We start from the raw sequence: 21,212 nt of genomic DNA, 5'->3' as shown, positions 1-21,212 counted from the left end.
TACATAATGTTTCCCCCAACCCTTCTAAAAGTGAAATTATAAAACTAGTTTAGCAACAAGAAGAGAAGGAAAACAATGTCTTTCTCCTTTCAAAGGAGGGAATGGAGTGTAGTGTACTCGAAAGAGCTCTGGACTGAGGATAAGGAAATGTGGGCAATTCCACATTTCCAATTCTGCTGTAATATAAATGCTGTTCCAATTCTGCTGTAATATAAATGTTTGTCAGATGAATGGATCAGTGAATGAACAAACAACTTCTCTGGACCTGTCTCCCAAATATAAGGTTTAGGACCTGGAATACATTGTCTCTGTATCTCCTACCAGCTCTAAGATGACCTTATTCCATGTAAGCAACGTCTGTCTTCCTACTGGGCTCCTTTGCTGTGAAACAGTCATCTCATGGATTGTTATAACGGAATGGCATTTGATATATGTTAGTAGTGATACTTCACTTATTTCTTATTGATCTACCTCTCTCCACTTGGAAACATTTCTTATGCAATTACACAGGAAGTCAGTAATGGGATGGGAATGGGGTCTTGGTTTTTGTACCTTTTTTAGTTCTCTAACATATGAAATTAGTTTCCCTGAATGGTTTTGGTCCAAACATGAAATGGAAAATTTTCATACATTTTTACACATGTTCCTAACTCAATTCTTAATGTTAATAGGCTACATACATATCCATACAGAAAACATTGCTTTACTGTTTTAAAGCCACAGCACCCAGTTAAAGTCATGCTTGTTGGACATTTTTCATGCTCTGTTTATTCTGTGAAACATCCATTCCAATAAATAACCTCCCCAGGAGAAGTTTGCAAGGACATAGCTCAGCTTGAATAAGAAAGAGCCAGTTGAGAAAAATATGAAGAAAACGTAAGAGAATCCCAGCTTATCTTGAATGAAGGTTTCTGGTGTGGATTTACTTTGTTTTCATTCATTGCCAGAATACCAGATATAGTTATATTTAAATTTAACTGATTTAATGAATTATTATATGGACTCGTTAAAATTTTTATCTCTGAAGAATTTTAAATGACATGACAAATTTAATAACATAATAACTAAAAAGACTGAAAAAACATTGCTAAGATAAAATAAGCACACCAACATGTCAACTGCAGTTTTCTCTAGGTGATGAGTTATTTTTATGATGACTTTTCTTCCCTATATTTTCACTTTAAAAAACAAACTTAGGGATGCCTGGGTGGCTCAGTGGTTGAGCATCTGCCTTTGGCTCAGGGCATGATCCCCCGGGGTCCTGGGATAGAGTCCCACATCGGGCTCCCTACATGAAGCCTGCTTCTCCCTCTGCCTATGTCTCTGCTTCTCTCTCTGTGTGTCTCCTCTCATGAATAAATAAATAAAAATTTTAAAAACAAATAAAAATATTAAAAAATAAAAAACAAACTTAAAAAGCTAGCTAATAATTTATGTTAAAAATGTAAAATATAGGGGGACCTGGGTGGCTCAAACAGTTAAGCATCCAACTCTTGATTTTGGTTCAGATCATAATCTCAGGGTCATGAGATCAAGCCCCACATGAGGCTTCACGCTGGGTGTGGATCCTGCTTGAGTCTCTCTCTCCTCCTCCCTCTGCCCCTAAAAATTTTAAATACAAATTATTTTGTGTATTGTTTTGTATTATTACAAGTTGGATTTTCCCATGCCTCTACTAATAGAGGAGAGGAACAATTCAGAGAGATTCAACATACCCTACATAACCTGAGGCTATGGCAGGTAGCAGGTCATCACTTAGAGGATGAGTGTTCAGTAGCATCAGTAATGGAGAAGACCTTACACCATGAGGGCCAGCAAATGCAGGGCAGAGATCCCACAAACTCTCTTATTTATGTGCTAGGAACACCTGGGAGATCTTATAAGAATAAGACATACCTTAGAGTAAAAAGAACTGATAGTCTTTGAGGACAGATAGGGAGATAAATCTTCAGTGTAACAGGAAAGCTATAGTAGAGGTGGTAATTATGAAAAAGGATGGATTGGTTAACTGGGTCTAGGGGAATCCAGAGGTGATACTTGAGTCCATAGTTGGTCACAAGAATGGAGCCAGAGCTGCAAAGGAAAGAACACAAATAAAAGTCCTTTAGAATGAAATTAAATGATGGTTCTGGGAATTCTGATTATTTTAGTAAGGATGGGCATAGGACATCAAAGAGATCAAGGACAAATGGGGTGAGGAAAGTGGCAGGAGCCTAAGGTCTAAGCATGAAGTGCAGCTGGCCTGAGCAGCACAATGACACTGGTCTGAGGAGGAGTGAGTGGACCAGACAGATGGTGAAATTCAGACCCAACAGACCCAGGATCCTGTTGAATGTGGAGTGTGAAGGAGAGTGGAGACTGACAGGAGTCCTAGGATTCTGGGGCTCTTTAAAGGTATCATTAGACTAGGAATTATAGGAAGAGATGAAGGGAAATAATGTGCTTCAGTCTGGGATATATTAAAGTTAAAACTTGCTTCCACTCTTTCTTGCCTTCCCCTCTCGTTGTTTCTGATCTTTCTTTTCCTTCCTTCCTTCCTTCCTTCCTTCCTTCCTTCCTTCCTTCCTTCCTTCCTTCCTTCCTTCCTTCCTTCTTCCTTTCCTTTCCTTTCCTTTCCTTTCCTTTCCTTTCCTTTCCTTTCCTTTCCTTTCCTTTCCTTTCCTTTCCTTTCTCTTTTCTTTTCTTCTCCTTTCTTTCTTTCTTTCTTTCTTTCTTTCTTTCTTTCTTTCTTTCTTTCTTTCTTTCTTTCTTTCTTTCTTTCTTCTCTTTCTTTCTTTCTTTCTTTCTTTCTTTCTTTCTTTCTTTTCTTCTTCTTGCCTTTCTCTCCATTTGTTCATTTAGTTATTTAGTAATCTTTTATATGCTCTTGCGGTCCACAGGGCACTATCCCAGCCACTGACCTCAGTCCATTATAAACCAGGCCAGTTTCTATGTATCCTCAACCATGAGGGGGGAAAAGTTGTTTTCACAGGCACAGCTACTGGGTGTCTCTGACCAGGACATAGCTAGGCCAGGTGTAAGACACAAAGTGCTCAACTCCTTTCAAATGGCATTGCATAATGTATGTTTTTGTATTGGAAACACCACTAATAGCCATTTTCTTTCTAGGTAGTGCCATTATTTCTGTTATGTTTCTGAAAGAAAACTTAAGAGCTTCAGATTTACTAGGTAAGTAATTGTTTAATTCATGTAATTGTAGCACTGCTTGATCAGGAAATAAATAATACTATTAAAAATGTGCATTAAAAACTAGGAACAAATTACTGAACTGGATAAATCTCATTTGGAGATGAATAGTATTCTTTCTTGGATCTGCCTTCTGCTCTTTCACGTGAAATATTTCAATTTCCATTGTGCCCACTGCCCATGCAATTGGCCACAGTTAATTATTATTTTATACTATTATTATTATGAATGTTACAAAATTTTCATGAGCATAATAAAATCCAAGGAAACAACTGTGTTACCTAAGAGAGTATTTGGCTTCAAAGGATGTATTTATTAGATTGTTACATGAAAGGACTGCATGCAAATGAAAACCTCACAAAAATTAAATACACCAATTTCCTACCTAATTTGTATTTAACTCTTTCCAAAAGTAACATAGAACATTCCCCTTCAAAATTTTATTTAGAAATACAGCTATTAGTGGAAAGTAACAGTAGCCTCCCTGGCTATAAGAAAGATTGCTATTATATAGCAAAGCCATCATGTATTGATTGTATCTTCCACCTCTTATTGGAAATATCACATATGAGGATTCTGGAACTTCATATTTTCTTCCTTAACAAAGTCCTCTCTAAATTGCTGCTGACATAATATGACAACAATTAATGATACTTTAGGCACTTTCAATAAAACAGTGTCTACTCACTTCCAAGGAGATCACATTTTTTAAAAAATTTGAGCTTTAAATGTGACACCAGTATTGGTATGTTGAGCATTTGTTTTCCCTGATTGTGTTTTCCTAGAGCCTAGTGTCTTGAAAGTGTTTTCACTTTTTCTTTCCCTTCCTTGGTTTGATTCTGCTAGTAGAATTTTTTGTTGACATCATCAAATTTGTCATGGTTACATTATTTTTCCAAATGCATTGGTATGTGCATTGTTTCTTTTCAAATATTTTATTTTTCTATACTTTTAAAAATATATCATGGTTTATGGAATCATTTGGGGAAGATGCATGGAATCAGAAATAAGAATGAGCATTTACCTGAGTTTTATAAATTAAAAAATTAGGTCCTATATTATTTTTCTCATTTATCAAATGTCTTATGAAAACTAAATCATTTTATCTAATGTATGTCATCTTTTGTAGTTAATGGCTAAGGTTTAAATTAATGTATTTAATGAGGTAATACAGGTGGATATGTAGGGACATTTCAATTACTGTGAACATTGGTGATAAAAAGATGATGAAGATGGAATCTCTGCACTCAAATAATAGAGTCGATGATAAAATATATACATTAATACATTTTTAAAAGTGGAAAATACTACGTGTCCTAATGCCCTGAGACTTTAGAACAGGGTTTAGAACAGGGTTTCACAGCCTCAGCACTGCTGACATTTTAGCCTGGAGAATTCATTGCAGCGGGCTGTCTTGTGCCTTGCAGAATGTTTAGTGGCATTCCTCCTGGCCTTTACCCATTAGATGCCAGTAGCACCATCTGCCCTAGTTATGGCAACCAAAAATGACTTCACATATTGCCAAATGTCCCCAGGGGGACAAAATCACCCCCAGGTGAGAACCACTGGTTTAGAATAAATAGAGGTTACTCTAGCTAAGAAACTCAGAAAGAATTTCTTATAGAAGATCTAACATTTCAATCAGTTCTGATTGAACTGATAGGACAGGCATGGGCCATTTCCAAGCATTTGGAGGTTGACATAGAGAGGGACTAAGGTGAAAAGTATTAACAAAGGTGCAAAATAGGCAGGGTAAGTTTCTATTTAATACTGCACTCAACTGCTGCTGATAGGTTTAGGAAAAAAATAAATGAAAGTCACAACTATGGAAAGAGAAGAAAGATAAATATCAATGTGTGCAGATGATTTGATTATATACTTGGAAATCCCAAGATCAATGACACATTTCTAAAAGCAATAAATGAGCTCAACATCAAAGATATAAATTAAACTTACTTTTATAGTTCAAATCTGGATTCAACTTTTTCTGTCAACTATGTGGCCAGCATAATATCACTTAACTGCTCTACCAGTTTGTTCATGAATATAGAATACTGTTCTAAGGATCAAATTGAATAATTCTTATAAGCACTTTGAGAAATATAAAGTCCTGTTAATAAAATTGTCGTAATTTCTATGATCAACTTCATTCCTGAGAGGTAATACTAAAAATGTAATATAAGGAGTAAGAAACACACACACATATATACACATACCAAAAAATAACAATAATAAAAAATTAAACCTCTATTAACACTTTGATTCTTTGCTAATTTCTCTTGTTTTTAAGAATAACATTTATTAAATATTTCCTCTTTTCAGGTATTTACATGAACTATCTCATTTAAATGTAGGAATAACCTATTTACAGAACTGATACTTAGGTTAACTAATTTGCCCAAGGTCATGTAACCAGTGAATAGTGGACCAGTATTCTAATAATGGCAGCCCGATATAGTGTAATAGTTGAAGATGAGTCTCTAGGGGCAGAAAGCTGTGTGGCCTTTCAAATTTACCTAATCTCCGTGAGGCTCCTTTCCTCGTGTTTTAAATGAAGATAATATTACCTACCCTCTAGGATTAAATGAGTTCATAGAGATAGAACTCTAAGAACAGGGCCTGTCACGTAATAAGCAATTGATGTTAGCTATTATTACCACTGCTACCACCACCCCCACTTCTACATGTACTCCAGTGGTTCATCAGAACAAACCTTGATTAGTATTTTTGCAAACTTTAGTAATCCAGTCAATATTTTCCATAACTCTGGTTGGGTATTTTTGCCTTTTTATTGAATGCTTTTTGAGTAGTGCTATATAACTGATGTCACATTTGTATCATACTGTCATTGAAAGTGATCAATTCTTGACTTTAGTGGCAAAGGAAGAAGAAAAAAATGTAGCCACCTTTTCCATACCCATGTCTCCTACAGCAATGTCATAAAATTATCATAACCTGAGATGTAATAACCCACTTCATACTTGGGGAGAAGAATTTCTCCCCAATCTCACTCAGTAACTTGTTAAGTCACATGTATTTTCTTTGGATCTATATTGCTGCTGCCTTAAGAAAATTTGGCTCTTTCTGTAAAGAGCTAAAAATGCAGGGATTTTTTTTTTCTTTACAGAGGCTAAAACCAAACAGGGGAGAGAGTAGTTAGTGGCTTAAAAAAATAGAAAGATTAACATATAAGCATGCTAAAAATTAAATTGTCAAAATGTGCAAAAGAAATTCATTTATTTTTCCCTGCTTCAAGCAAATGAAAGCTTGTTTTTCATGATGGAACAAATGAAGATTTTTGGGCCATGTGGAAACAAGCTGAACTAATTTATTGCCAAATGTTGCTCTGTGGCTCTGAAGCTTTTCACCACTAGCCTCAAAAAATGACCTCACAAAAGCTATGTCTGAAATGAATCGCCAACTATTATTAACTCAATGACAGGCTTTGGACTGTGCTCTGATTCTTAGTGGATTAATAACTTTAAATTATTTTAATGATTATTTTTCCTTTAAAAAGCACCAGATTTCTCTCCCCTTCAGTCAGCCAAAACCTATAGTTTCTGCCTTAATCATCAAAAGTACTAAATCTAATAGACTGTATGATCCTAGTTGACTTAAGTCTAGATAGTATTATCATTAAAAAAAATACAATCAATTCTTAAGTACTCTCCAGAGACCAGTAACTTGATTACTTCAAGTCACTAATAAATGGTTTCCCTAGATAGAATGTCAAGAGATTAAGAGTGACATGAAGACCATCTCTTTCCTTCCTTCTCCCACACCAAATGGTCAGCTAGGTTTAGGGCTGGTATCTAGAATACCGATGTAGCCAAACAAACCATCATTTCTGGTTGAGAGAACAGACTGGCTCTTTTGGTTTCAGGGCTGCCTCAAGAAAAAAGGTGCTTTTATGGTAGTACAGGGACAGGACCCGTGTACAGAAGGAGCTGCCAACTTCAGATTAATTTTTAAGCTTAACTGAGATAGCTTTGGACTCCTAGTGATCGGTATCCTGAAGAAGATCTGTCCCAGAGTTCTCTGTCACATCAGGCCACCAGATGAGCTTTCAAATCTATTCAGCTCCCCAGATTGGCTTCTTGCCCAGCCAAATTCCTGGAGTCTAGCAGGTGTGATAAGTTCATTTGCGCCTAGAAATGAGGAGACTAAGTCACAGAGGGCTAAGTAACATGCCTAATCTTTTCCAGCCAGCAAGTAGCAGTGAAATTTGAATACTATGGGGGCAGTTTCAGCGTGGATTAGTGGATTAGACTTTCATGATCCAAGTGTTGACCTGGAGTTTAATCATTTCCATGGGCAAAGAGCATACCAAGTGTTGCTTCCCCTCCTTGAGTATCTTATGCTTCCAGATAACTCCCTTGGGCAAATGGACCAGCGGAAAGTAAACTAACAAGTTTTCTAATTTAGAAATCTGTGTCTTTCAATGAAAGAGTATTTGTGGCTTTACTGAAATAAAAATATCAGGAAAGGACATCTGATGCCACTTTTAGAAAAAATATGAGATATATATACATTTTAAGGACATTTATATAAGGAGCTGTTAGTATCTTCAATACTTTTAAACACTTAGGAAACATGTATACATAATCCATAAAGGAGAGAGTGAATCACACAGACAAATGACACCAAGCAAACAAACATACAACAGATAGCAGCTACCTAGAACTACCTTTGTAATTGTCAGAGGAAACTGAAATTAAAATTATGAAGAAGAAAAAGGAATGTGTTACCTACCAAGTTGCCATAGAGTCATTAACTAGATTCACAGTGATATGGGGCTCAAGTGAAATAATACAGGTGCAGAAGTACTTTGAAAGTAAAATTGCAGTCACCAGTCATTTTATTTGTTTTTAAGGAGTTTTGAAATGCAGTGAAGATCTACATTTTGAACTGGGCACAATATGCAAATATGAAAGCAGATGGGAAGCAGGGACCCTGTTAAGAAAGTTAAGATAAATAACACTGCCTCCACAGAATGGGATATTATGCAGGCTTAAAAAGAATTAGGTTGCCCTATATACACTGATGTGAAATGTTCTCCAAGATGTTCTGTTAAGTAGAACAAAAGCAAGGTACAGAAAAGTGTATATGATATGCTCTTGTTTGTGTAGAAAACTCAAACTCCTGCACTTTCTCACACACTTGCATAAAACATCTCTGAAAAGGGAAATCAAAGATTTGGTAGCAGTATTAACTTGCAAGAGGGGAACTAGTGGGCCATAGGGTGGGAGGGAGATTTAACTTTTCACTCACCACCCTTCGTGTCTTTTGACTTTTTTTTTTTTTAACCATATACATGTGTTATCCAATCAAAACTAAATTTAAAAATAAATTTAACCACACTAGATACAATTAGAGGAGATTTAAAAAATTATTGGCAGAGAAACTCAATAAAAATAAGAAATTTGGATTTCACAAAAGAAAGTTGGAAGTCTCTGAGATTTTTAAGTTGTATTCAATGCATTTATTCTACTTCACTATACCAAGTTTAGAAGACTGGTTTCTTTTAGAATCCCATCCTTCTAGCAACCTAATATTGAACCATTATAAGATCTTTTTTTTTTCTTTTTCAAAGAAAGGACAGGGCTCACCAATAATCTTGCCCAAGTTCTTAGGTACTTATAATTTGTATTATTCTCCTTTTATCCCAATGCTTAATAATATAATTTTTCTCATTTTTAAAATTCTCATTAGAAATAGCTTTTAAAATTTTGTATATAATTTCTGCCTTCACAAAGTATTACAGAGTAAGTTCTTACAATAGAGGAAGTTTATTTTATAGCTTCTACGATATCTTGAATAGCCATTGTCTAACTTGTGTGAAAAGTCCAGTGCTCTCTGTTCCCAGAAACAAGAGTTCAAAACCCTAAATCATTTGGTTAAGAGGAACAGGAAATTGGTATCTTCCAATTGTGAGATTTTATAGACAAGCCACATTGCTTCTGGTTGGGGTCAGTGCTGGTTGTAAATTATATACACAACAATGCCACCCATAGTGATGAAACAAGTTGAATTCTTTTTTAAGGGTGCTATCTGAAAAATACTACAGCTTTTCTGCGCTGATTATTAATAAATAAGCAGTTTTCAGTGTCATTTGGAATGTAAAGGCCTCTCTTTATTCCTCCTCATGTGGCCCCTCTTCCCATACACCTTTCTTTCCTCCATTATTTTAGGTAATGATAAAGGGATAACAGTAAATACATGCCTTACGTAGGTTTATAATGTGACTTTTTACTACGTTAGCCCTAGAATTCTAGATTCTAAGTTGGATTAAACAAATCTTATAGCAAAGTCAGCACTTATCTTTGTTATTTCTGCTAAAAGGACTCTAGTATATGGCATTGATTAGAAAGTGTAAAATTGGGCACCTGGGTGGCTCACTGGTTGAGCATCTGACTTTGGCTCAGGGCATGATCCTGGGGTCCTGGGATCAAGTTCCACATGGGCTCTCCACAGAGAGCCTGCTTCTCTCTCTGCCTATGTCTCTGCCTCTCTCTGTAAGTCTCTCATGAATAAATAAATAAAGTCTTTAAAAAATTTTTTTTAAAATAAAGTATAAAATCGTGTGTGTGTGTGTGTGTGTCTGTATCTGTGTAAATGTTTCAAATATGAATAAGTACAGAGTAGATCATCAGGTCATCCATCAGGTGATGGACTTCCCCACTCTCTGGGCTCTGGTGGATCTAGTTCTATCATGTACTTACTGGTCCATGTAGAATCAGCCAGCTTGGATGTGTTTTCATGTCTCCAAATGCATGTGTTCTGATCTTTCCCATCTTTGGGGAAAGGTTTCCTGAAGACGCAATGATTCATCTGGAACCACAATGAAAAATCAGAAGTTATAACCTACCCACATCCTTTCCCTGGGCCTTATCACCCCCTTTTTTTAAAGATAATGCCATCAAGTGAATACATGATGCTATCTTGGGACAGTTTGATCAATCAGATGTTAATAGGAAGGAACCATAGGCACTTTTATAAGTAATGTTCACTCTATAGGTAATGTTTGCATTGACAAAAAAGGTTTAAATATTCCTTTTCAATTTTATTTAAAGGTATGACCTTGGCATTTGCAGGAACATATTTATTGGTGAACTTTGCTCCAAACAGAAGTCAGTCTATCTCTGCAAGAACAGTACACTATTACTTTGTTGGCTGGCAGTTCCTGATCTATGTGGTAAGAATCTTAAACATTTTACTATCTCAGAAGTTATATTATCTAGACCACTGGTACATGCAGATGTTAGAGAATAAATCTTTTCTTCTCAACATTAATATCTCATTAAATTGTAAATATATTTGACCAATAAGAAAGTATTTGAAACATTAAATCAGCAGTTTCCTGAGTATCCTGTTCTTGGGGGTGACTTGCCACTGGAATAATTTCCACAATATTTAATCCAGCAAATTCCAGAGCAACATGTTTTAGGACAACTCAAAGCAAAAAACCCAAAAAACCTCCCTTCCCAGGTCAAAGGGAAATGCCTGAAGACACATTCTACTTCACTGACTTTTATTCAAGATAGATATTTTCTTCAAAAAAGTATTCCTTGAGACCAATGCAAAAGATTGTCTTGGGAGAAGTAAACAACAGCAGGATAACACTGAGAGATGTGTAAAAGAAAGAATGGAATGAACCAATATAGAAATTTGAAGGCACTAATGGGATATTTTATTTGATGTAGTGACTGTATCCAGTGGCTATAGACAGAAGGGGTGATAGAGATGGTTGGTATGTAACTTGTTACAGAAGTTGGTTTAGGTTGAAGAATAAGCATGTTCCAGGAAGGGCAGGTGGTAAGAAGAAAACTGGGATAGACTAAATGAGCATTTAACCAAGAGCCGTAGTAGTAAAATAATTTTAATTCAATAAAAAAATGTCTCGTAGGTTCCTCAAAAGTTCCTCAAAAACTGAACTCAATTATTTTGTCCCCTGGACTCTCTTCTTTCTTATGTTGGAAGGCTTTCCTTCCCCCGGCCCTCCACCAACCTTTAGAATTGGACTTTCCAGCTCATATTAGCCTTCCTCAGGTCTGTCATACTTGTGCCTCCCCTCTGCCCCATTGTATCCTCCTGCTCATCCACCAGACCCAGCCCTTTAACAGATTTCATCGAGCAAATCCAAGGCACTAGAAGGACTTACTGAGTGTTTCATGGTAGCCTAGACTTGAAGTCCTACCAACATATAATTATTCTTTGCCTACAAGCAAAAGAAATTCTTTATCCAGTGAGAAAAGGGTCAAATAGTGTGTGACCAGAAAATGAATAGCCCAAGTTGAATCCTTTGGAGATTGAAATTGCATCAAGACTTAGTTTCCTGGGATAAACAGCATTGTTTGATGGTGACATATCATATATTGTTTGAACACCAGAGGAAACATTGAAAAGAACAAAACTACCTTTTATTAAATGTTAAGTTTCCACACACACAAAAAAAACCTCTGACATTACTTGCATTTTGCTACTTTTCCATTTAATCAACTCTTAAATTCATTCATTCATTTATTCACTGGTTCATTCAACTGATTAGACACCAAGGGTATAGAGAATTCCTGTAACAGGAAACTTACAGTCCTGGGAGAGGCCCATATTCTTATAAAATAATGAAAGTATATTTGAAAGTAAATGTCATCCAAAAATCTAATTTCAGATATTTATAAGATAGTATAAGATAAATCTTTAATAAAGTCACATTTGAATAACACTATTGGCTTTAGACTCTAAAGGGGATTATCTATATTATCTTAGTTTGGAATTTAATTCATTATATGTTACATCTCTAAAGACTCTAGAAGTTATCAATTATATGCTAAGATCTTGAGCTGAAGTTTGGTTTAAATCTGTTAAACATCAAAGTAATTAGTATGCTAAGATCTTGAGCTGAAGTTTGGTTTAAATCTGTTAAACATCAAAGTAATTAGTATTTAATCCTTGGAGGTGGCAGTTTCTGTGCTTTTTCTGCAAACTGTGACTGCAAAGATCACAATTACAGCAATTAAGACTATTCTTTGAAGTATCATTCACCTAACTGTTCTTGGATTACACCAAGGATAAATACTGTACCTGAATTGCTCTTCTAATAACTAATAAAATGAATAAAAATATTTTATAGTCTGAATAAAGTTTTCCATTTCTCAAAAGGGGATTGTAAAATTCTGTCCCAGACTGGCTAATAGCACCTCCTTGTGTCATGTGCTTACCCATACCAAGTGGATGTCCAGGTTACCCTTAAGGCTTACATAAAGTAAAGGCCTCAGAAACAAGACCCAGGAGCCTGTCCTCTGAGCTTGTTTTCATTTTAGTAGGAAGAGGATTTGAGAAGCCTGATGTCAACCAGCCAGTGAAGAATGAAGTGTCCTTTGCTCACCCACTGAAACAACTTTTCCTAGCCTGTATTCACAGGTGGGTAAATCCCACCTGGTGCTTGCCAAGAAGCAAAAAACAAGTGCGTTTTCAAGGTTAGAAAAGCTGCTGCATAACATGGAGATTCTGAGAAATTCATCTCTACTAGAAGTCCTTTAGGAAAGAAACAAAATTGCTGACCACAGGGTCCTCTTCTCGAAGGAGCTTTTTTGTTGAGTGATACCTATTAAGGCAGTCTGCAGAACGCGCATGAGGAAATTCGGCTGTAAGCCTCAATTGCTTTGTGTTCTTTGGCAGGCCATTCTTTGTAGACATTTTGTCCACCCAGATTTTCCAACAGAGAATTCAGATGGAAACTTCTGTTGTGAACATAAGATCCTTCACAAAATAATCTGAAAGGTGTTCGTTTTCTCTCCACCAGACAAAAAATTAAATCAGCAGAAGCAGGGGCCATGCCCTATTGTTTGTTGTAATGCTATACCCCAAAGCTGATTATTAAGTCAGCCTTTCTGGCAGAGCTGCTTCAAAACCCACCACCAGGTGTTAGAAACCTGAAGGAAAAAAACCTGTTTTTATAAGACCTCAATACGCATTGCCTGAGGTTCTTTTGCTTTGCCATCTGAGCACGTACACGCTCGCCCTGGGGCTCGCTTCCGCAATAGAGCAGCCTGTGCTCACCAAACAAGCTGAATCCTGTGTGGGGAACTCGGAATATGTTCTGTCCTCTACATTGGCAGATGGGGAAGCTGAGGTAGGTAACTTATCCAAGGTTACATAAATACTAAGTGGCAGAACCAGAATCCAAAACCAGACAGCCCACCTCCAGGGTGCACTCTCCAATCCATTCCAGTACACACCTCTCTATGCAGAATGAATAAAAACTGACCATGGAGGATCAAATCTTTGCCCAGACTTGACCCTAAAGAGAGCTTTTGCAGAGGTTTTTTTTGTTTGTTTTGGGTTTTTGTTTTTGTTTTTGTTTTTGTTTTACAAGAAAGTCATCTCAAAGTATATACTTTCAAGAAAGGAATTGGTGGGACACCTGGGTGGCTTAGTGGTTGAGCGTCTGCCTTCTGCTCAGGGCGTGATCCCAGGGTCCTGGGATTGAGTCCCACATCACACTCCCTGCATGGAGCCTGCTTCTCCCTCTGCCTGTGTCTCCACCTCTCTCTGTGTCTCTCATGAATAAATAAAATCTTTAAAAGAGAAAAAGGAAAGAAAGAAAGAAAGAAAGAAAGAAAGAAAGAAAGAAAGAAAGAAAGAAAGAAAGAAAGAAAGAAAGAAGAAAGAAAGAAGGAAGAAAGAAAGACTTCGTGAGAGGTGAGGTAAATGTGGATTCAGATTTTTGTACTGGAAGTGGAGTATCTAATTATGAAATTTTGTGTATCTCCTTTGTCACAGCATCCCATGGCCTGCCAGTGTTCTTTTCACCACTGAAAATAGGGTGATGAGTGCCTTTAAATCTAAATGGACTAGAGAACCAATCCATAAAACCTGGAGTCGATTCAGGAAACTCATCCTGAAGAGTCTGTTCCTCTGGAAAGACCTCAGATACCAAAATCTCAGTTTCCTATTACTTCCATAACAAATTGTCACAAGCTTCATGTCTTAAAACAACATGAATTTATTATCTTACAGTTTTGAAGGTCATAAATCCAACATGGGTTCCACTGGATTAAAATTAAGGTACTGGCAGGGCTATATTCCTTACTCGTGCCTCTGGAGAATCCATTTCCTTGCCTCTCCCAGCTTATAGAGGCCACAAGTGTTCCTTGACTCTGTTCATTCTCATGTTACATCTCCCTCCGAGCAGGCTTGTGAAGGTTTTCTGCTTTTTAGGACTCAGACCATTACTTCAAACTCACTTGGATAATCCAGGATAATCTCCCCATCTCAAGGTCCATAGCCTGATTAAGGAATTAATTAAGGGTCAAAGCCCCTTTGCCACGCAAAGTAACATACTAGTTACAGAGATTAGGACATGGGCATCTTTGGGAGGCCGTTATTCCGCCTACCAAACCTACATCATTTAACCCCTCTGAGCCTTGGTATCCTCATCTGTAAAATGGAGATAACACTGCCTGTCTCCTAAGGTCATTGTGAGGACTCAAGGAATTAGTGCAAGTAAAGCACGTGGTAAGCCTGCAGTAAGTGCTGTTATTATTTCTGACCTCTGAGATAGCAATCAGCAAAGCTGTCTCTTTCTGTGTCTCAGCAACCCATAAAAATCACTGCTGCTTTAATGTTGATATTTTCAGAGAGGGGAAAATAATGTCACCTAGGAAAAACTAACATTAATTCCATGCTGCTTGAATATTTTATTCTGGGAGGTCTATGACCTCTTGCCACAAGACAGAATGCAGGGCAGCTCCAGTCATTCTGAGTCACGGGAGCTCATGTTTTATTTATCTAAAGCGACAGCAATGGAATTTGGGAAAAAAGTCATATGTGATATTTAGAACTGATAACTACCCTCATTTCCTCCCACCCCCTTCCCAGAAATAATAATCCTCTGGCTAATAGATTAGCTAACACGCTCAGTGCATTCGTGCCTTCTCTCCAGCAATGAGTACAAGTGGTCCCAAATGCTGCTGTGAGTTGTCTGTAATCACATGATGTGAGGAATGAAAGCCTGTGGTTTGAAGGCAGACAAAGCCAATGGGGATATTTCTGTTAACAATTGATGATCTGTACAGACACTGGGACACCCAACGTTTTGATGGCAGCTTTGGGGAAGGCAAAGGGATAGGAGTTTAAACTTTTTTAGCCTGACTTGATTAAATTGAAGATCTGGCAAATAAGTCCGATAAGAAAAAGTTAAAGTAATTGGTTTAATTAACCAGGAAAAGACTGAGGGATGACTTAATCTTCCACATGAGATGAAAGGTTTTTACATGAAGAAGATATGGTCCTGCTGTTTTCCATGCCCACAAAGGATTAAGAGGAAAAAAGAACAAGCAAACCTGGAACTGAAACAGTAGAGATTCATGCTAACTTAGAGAGGGCTCCATAAGTAAAATGCAGACCTGAATGTAGTAAAGTCCCTAACCCTAGTAATTCCTAAGAAAAAAAATTAGTGGAGTGGTGTTTTTACTTGTCTGATGTCAGAAAAGTAAACATTTTTATTTATGATTTCAGTCCAGGGATACTGCCTCCATGCAAAAAAAAAACAAAACAAAACAGCTTTGCTTTGGGTTATCTTAAGGACTTCCAAAAAGAAAAAAAACGTTAAAACAAAAATAAAATTGAGAACTCAGTTACGTTAGCGTTTTCTTAAGGGTAAGAAAATTTTAGACAGTCAATTAATATTTATTGAACACTCAGCTTATTAGACATTAAGTCTGGTTTTTTGGCAAGTTCATAATAAATTTAAGGTGTAATTTATTCATTAATTCCATAAATACTTATTCAGTGACCAACTGTGTCCAGGCACTGAAGACAGTGGCAAAGAGGACAGTCAAGATCCCTGTTCTCATAGAGCTTGTCTGCTAGTCAGGGAGACAGACAAGGAACACAAAAATACATGAACAAGAAATATTCCAGATGATGATAAAACGCTCTACAGAGTAGATGAATGGTGGCTCTGTTAGATCAGAGTGGTCAGAACACATCTCGGAGGAGGTGATCTTTAAGCTGAAGTTTAGTGACTGGAAGAAGGCATTGTAGGGAGATCAGGGAAGTATTCCAGGAAACTCCAGCAGTTAGTGCAAAGGTCCAAAGGCAGGAGCAATCTGAGCTTTGCAGAAAATGGGATGAGGGTTGGGGTGGGGGTGGGGCATCTGTGGCTGGCGCAGGTTGGCCATCCAGGATTTTATCCTTAATGTGATAGGAAACCACAGGAGGTTTGGGCAAAGGAATGACTGGATTTAATATATATTTCTACTACATATATCATCCTGGATAAATCTCATAAACAGAGTGAAAAAAAACAAGTAAGTGAAAGCAAGTATGACTCTGCATATATAAAGTCCAGACAGATGCAAAAATAAACAGTGTGGTTTGAGGATACATAAAAGGTGGTAAACTATAAAGAAAGTGAATAGTAAACACACAAATTCATCGTAGTGGTTGCTGGGGAGATCCTACCAGGAGCAGAGTACAATTGGGGAGTGGCACGCAAGAGGCTTCACAGGTTTTGGTAGGTTCTCTCTCGCTGGCTGGGTGCAGGGCACCCGACTACTTGTCATATTATGTAAAGACTTTATATGTATATCACATATCTTCTCTATGAATAACATTTCATTATTCAAATTGTGCTTTTAAATGATTCCTCTGGCTGCTGAATGGCTGGATTGTAGAGGCAAGAGTAGAATCAAAAACGAATTGGTTAGAGAGAGGGTAGCAGGGAGTAGGGGAAAGGAAGGATTTGCTGGCTGGTGCAGGGAGGTAGGTGTTGAGCCATTCATTTTGAGGATGAAGACCCCAGGAGGGATATGTAGGGAAGGAAGGCACTCAGGAGTTTAGCATTGTCCATATCTGTGTGATACGGCTATTAAATGTGCATGTGGAAATGTCTAGAAGGTATTTGGATAAATGAGACTGGAGTTGCTGATCTCAAGGTCACTGGCATGTAGGTGAGGTTAGAGCCCTAGTCTGAATGGCTGAGGATCCTTATATTGTTCCCCTATGTTTATAATTGTCCTTAGGAATGCCAGTCACCCTCAGCTCTCACAGGAGAACTGTTGCAAAATCACAGAAGTGTGGCATTCTGAAGACTTTGTATAAAATAATTTATAGTTTACTCTTTTTCATCTTTTTCATTTCTAGATTTTAGAAATATTAATTTTCTGCATTCTGCTGTATTTCCATAAGAGAAAGGGAGTGAAGCACATGGTGATTCTGCTAACCCTGGTGGCACTTCTCGGTAAGGACACGTTTTGTTTCCTAATTCTCTAATCTAGCCAGGCAAAGTCAGAAAAGAGATTGGAAGGAGAGGACTTGAGCATTGTATTCCTTTCTCATTATTTCTACTTTTCAACTCTGATCTGTAGAAAGAAACCTAGTCTCAATTATGCAAATAAAATTTGGCATGTCCATGGCTAAAATTGGTGTGTTTAGTTGTTTTAAAAACATATGTAAGATGGGGATCCCTGGGTGGCGCAGAGGTTTGGCTCCTGCCTTTGGCCCAGGGCACGATCCTAGAGACCTGGGATCGAATCCCACATCGGGCTCCCGGTGCATGGAGCCTGCTTCTCCCTCTGCCTGTGTCTCTGCCTCTCTCTCTCTCTCTCTGTGACTATCATAAATAAAAAAAATTTTTGAAAAAAAAAAAAACATATGTAAGAGTTTTTACTTCTTGGTAATTTTATTTGCTCTCTGACAACTTGAGGATTGTTTTTCTTAGTGTATAATTGAGAATTTTTTTTTATAATTGAGAATTATTAAAAGAGGAACAAATGAATGATTCCAGTTGAAACTTTTGTGTCAAGGATTATTTATCAACTTATCTTGTTTACTTTTATAAAACCTTAATAAAATGTGGCTAATAAACATAAATGTAAGCAGTATGATTTTCTTAAAATCTGCATTTCTTTCATTCTTTTCATTCATTGTTGATCCATCCCCTTTTTTTTCTGAAGGCACCTTATAAAATTTGAAAACTTTAGCTTCTGTAAGCCCATTATATATTTTTGAATCTATCCTTTCCCCTCCCCTTTCTTATATATATACACACACACACGTAAATACACACACACACACACACTCTCTCATGTAAGTCAACATTAGGAGCTCTCATTAATCATTTGGAAAATTGCCTTTTTAAAAATTTATAATTCTTCTGTTGCCTCTTCTTTGCAGATGACATAGATGATCCATATATCGTGTGTTGTTTGCTATGACTGTAGATTATACTTACAGCATTGGGACAGGCAGCAGCCCTTATGCTGAGGAAGGGCTGGAGCTTTCATTTCTTTTCATTTCATGAACTAGTTTTCTCCTTTGAATCAGAAGATTTGTATTTGTGGTAGTTACTTATAGAAACAAATTTATGCTATATTCAAGTATGCTGATGATCAAAAGAACAGAAAAAGAACTTTACATTTGTTTCATTCCAAATTACCAGATAGGGGAATAAAAGCAAAAAACTGAGAGACAAAATGTACATTATATAGGAAAATATTGAAAAAAGGAAAAAAAATTTAAAAGGAAATTTTATTTATTTATTTATTTTTTTATTTATGATAGTCACAGAGAGAGAGAGAGGCACAGAGACACAGGCAGAGGGAGAAGCAGGCTCCATGCACCGGGAGCCCGATGTGGGATTCGATCCCGGGTCTCCAGGATCGCGCCCTGGGCCAAAGGCAGGCGCCAAACCGCTGCGCCACCCAGGGATCCCTAAAAGGAAATTTTAAATAGGAAAGTAAGATAACAGAATTAAGATCATCATACAGACCAATTATGATTGTAAATGTAGATAGGGTAAATTTACCTAGTAATAAGGAAAGATTCCCAAATTGGACCTCAGGAAAAACTCCCAGGTTGATTTTTTTTTTTTAAGATTTTATTTATTTATTCATGAGAAACACACAGAGGCAGAGATACAGGCAGAGGGAGAAGCAGGCTTCATGCAGGGAGCCTGATGTGGGACTCGATCCTGGAACTCCAGGACCGCCAGAGGCTGAAAGCAGGCACTAAACTGCTGAGCCACCCAGGCATTCCTACCAGGTTGATTTTGAAAAAGATTCTGAAATTGTATTCAGCCAGTGTCCTCAGGGTCAGATCTGTGAGAGTCATAGAAATAGTGCTCTTTCTAATTGGCCCTTGCTGGTTGTGAAATACTTTGGCTTCATACATAAGTGTCATCTAAAACAAGGTAACTCAGATTGAAAGTAAAAGAAAGCAGATGGCCATACTATTACTATCTACATTAAAATCAAGGCAGAAGCATTAAATGCAGCAGGAGCTCCTGGAGGCCCCATATTAGTATTTAGCTGCTCATCATGGTGGGCCTGGGGGTCAGGAGAGGAGACAGCACGGCCAGGAGACCTTCAGAGACTCGAGCAGCAGCTCTTTTGGAAATTACATTAACAGAATATGGGAAGAGTAGCAGACTTCTCTTAGCTCATGGAAGATGGGTAGATGCTGTGCCCAAGATCGCGAATCCGAGAAACCACCGAGGAGCCGACACCGATGCAAACACACGAGGGTTTATTTACAAGCTCCAGCATGGGTCCAAGTGCACCCGACACAGCGGAGCAGGGACGTGGACCCCGAGACTAAGCGGCGTAGCAGCTTTATAGGGGCCAGTGGCCCATAGGATACGCAGAATGTTGCACAGTCAGGCTGGTCCGCTGAGCCGGATTTCCGATTCGGGTGTGTCCTGGTCTTTGACTAGGGCGGGACAGCGCCCTAAGTAATACGCAGGTCAGCACAAGGCGGGTGCAGCCCAAAATAGAGTCAGTCCTGCTCTGCTTGTCCAGGGGTAGGGGATTTTGTTAAATTTCCTGAGTCCCACAGTAGACAAATATGTAAGGATAGAGGAATGAGTCCATAATTTTGATCTCGCGTTGAACTCTAAATCCTGAAAACAGGCCATACACCTGCTTTCAAGTGCCTGTGTGACATTTACAGAAGGTAATTATATAATTGGCCACAGAGAAATCCTTGATAAATTCCAGGAAGTTGAAATAGTACAGACCACATTCTCAGATCACAGCGAAATAAAAACAGAAAATAATAACAAAAATAGAAAAGAGTAAGACTGTAACATCTGGAAATGTTAACACTACTCTTAAACTACTGCTGGACCCTAGTAGAAAACAAGATTTCATTGCAGCATATATTTTTAAAATTATTATGAAAACACTTACTATTCAACCTATAGTTTATGACTAATGCTATATTCAGAAGGAAATTCATTACTTTAAATGTAAGTCAAGCACTCCACTCAAAAAGTTAGGGAGGAATAAAACTGAAATAAAGCTGAGGAAAGCAAAAAGGAGTGCTTAATAAAGGTAAAAATTAATGAAATAGAACCAAAAAGCAGTGGATTGATAAATAAACCCAAAATCTATTCATAAAAGACATTAAAATAGACCCTCCATAAGACAAAAAAAAAAAATCTCAAATACCCAAAATTCAAGATAAAATTGAAAATAAATATGAAAACTTGATTAAACTGCTAATTCTTAAAGGAAAATAGCTGTGGAGGAAATAGAAGCTACATCCTGAAGAGAATCAGGACTACATTTACTTTCAACCTAGATGGTAATGCATTTAATCTTTAAGAAACAGATTATTCTGGTGTTGTTTAAACTATTTGAAGACATAAGAAGAAAGCTTTCACCTTTTTTTTTCTTTACATAATCAGTATACTGATCCCAAACAGTACACCATGAACTATTTTCACTACTGAGTATTAATGTGTAAAAGTCTCAAATAAAAGATGAGCAAGTAGAATCCAGAAAAAAAAAATCATACTTCATGACCAAATGGTCTTTATGAAACCAGTTCTTTTTCTTTGAAACACGAATAATAATTTATACTTACATACTCTACTTATATCCTTATATTCCGGTATGAACTCCTCTCCCCCATCAGATTAGTTCTGAAGACATAGCCATCTCTGTTGTAGTTACACTGTATATAATTTCGTAGAACTGAGGACAGTGAGCTCAAAGTAAACATTTTTTTTTTTTAGTAAA

At 37.3% G+C, this 21,212-nt stretch overlaps 1 protein-coding gene across 5 annotated transcripts in view; it reads left to right on the top strand.

The window, feature by feature from the left end:
* The window catches only part of NIPAL2 (NIPA like domain containing 2), a 76,163-nt gene that overhangs the window by 40,103 nt on the left and 14,848 nt on the right, over positions 1 to 21,212 (top strand). For 4 of the 5 annotated variants that reach the window (XM_025450321.3, XM_025450322.3, XM_035702022.2 and 1 more), the window contains exons 4-6: positions 3,109 to 3,168; positions 10,260 to 10,381; positions 17,335 to 17,431. In XM_025450321.3, coding sequence (XP_025306106.1) covers positions 3,109 to 3,168; positions 10,260 to 10,381; positions 17,335 to 17,431 — 279 coding nt within the window. The remainder of the gene's footprint in view (positions 1 to 3,108; positions 3,169 to 10,259; positions 10,382 to 17,334; positions 17,432 to 21,212) is intronic. The other variant, XM_025450324.3, reaches the window with a different exon arrangement.

Source organism: Canis lupus, chromosome 13 (genome assembly GCF_003254725.2).
Source record: "Canis lupus dingo isolate Sandy chromosome 13, ASM325472v2, whole genome shotgun sequence".
In the NCBI taxonomy this organism is placed as follows: Eukaryota; Metazoa; Chordata; class Mammalia; order Carnivora; family Canidae; genus Canis; species Canis lupus.
This window is presented reverse-complemented; position numbering and strand designations above follow the sequence as displayed.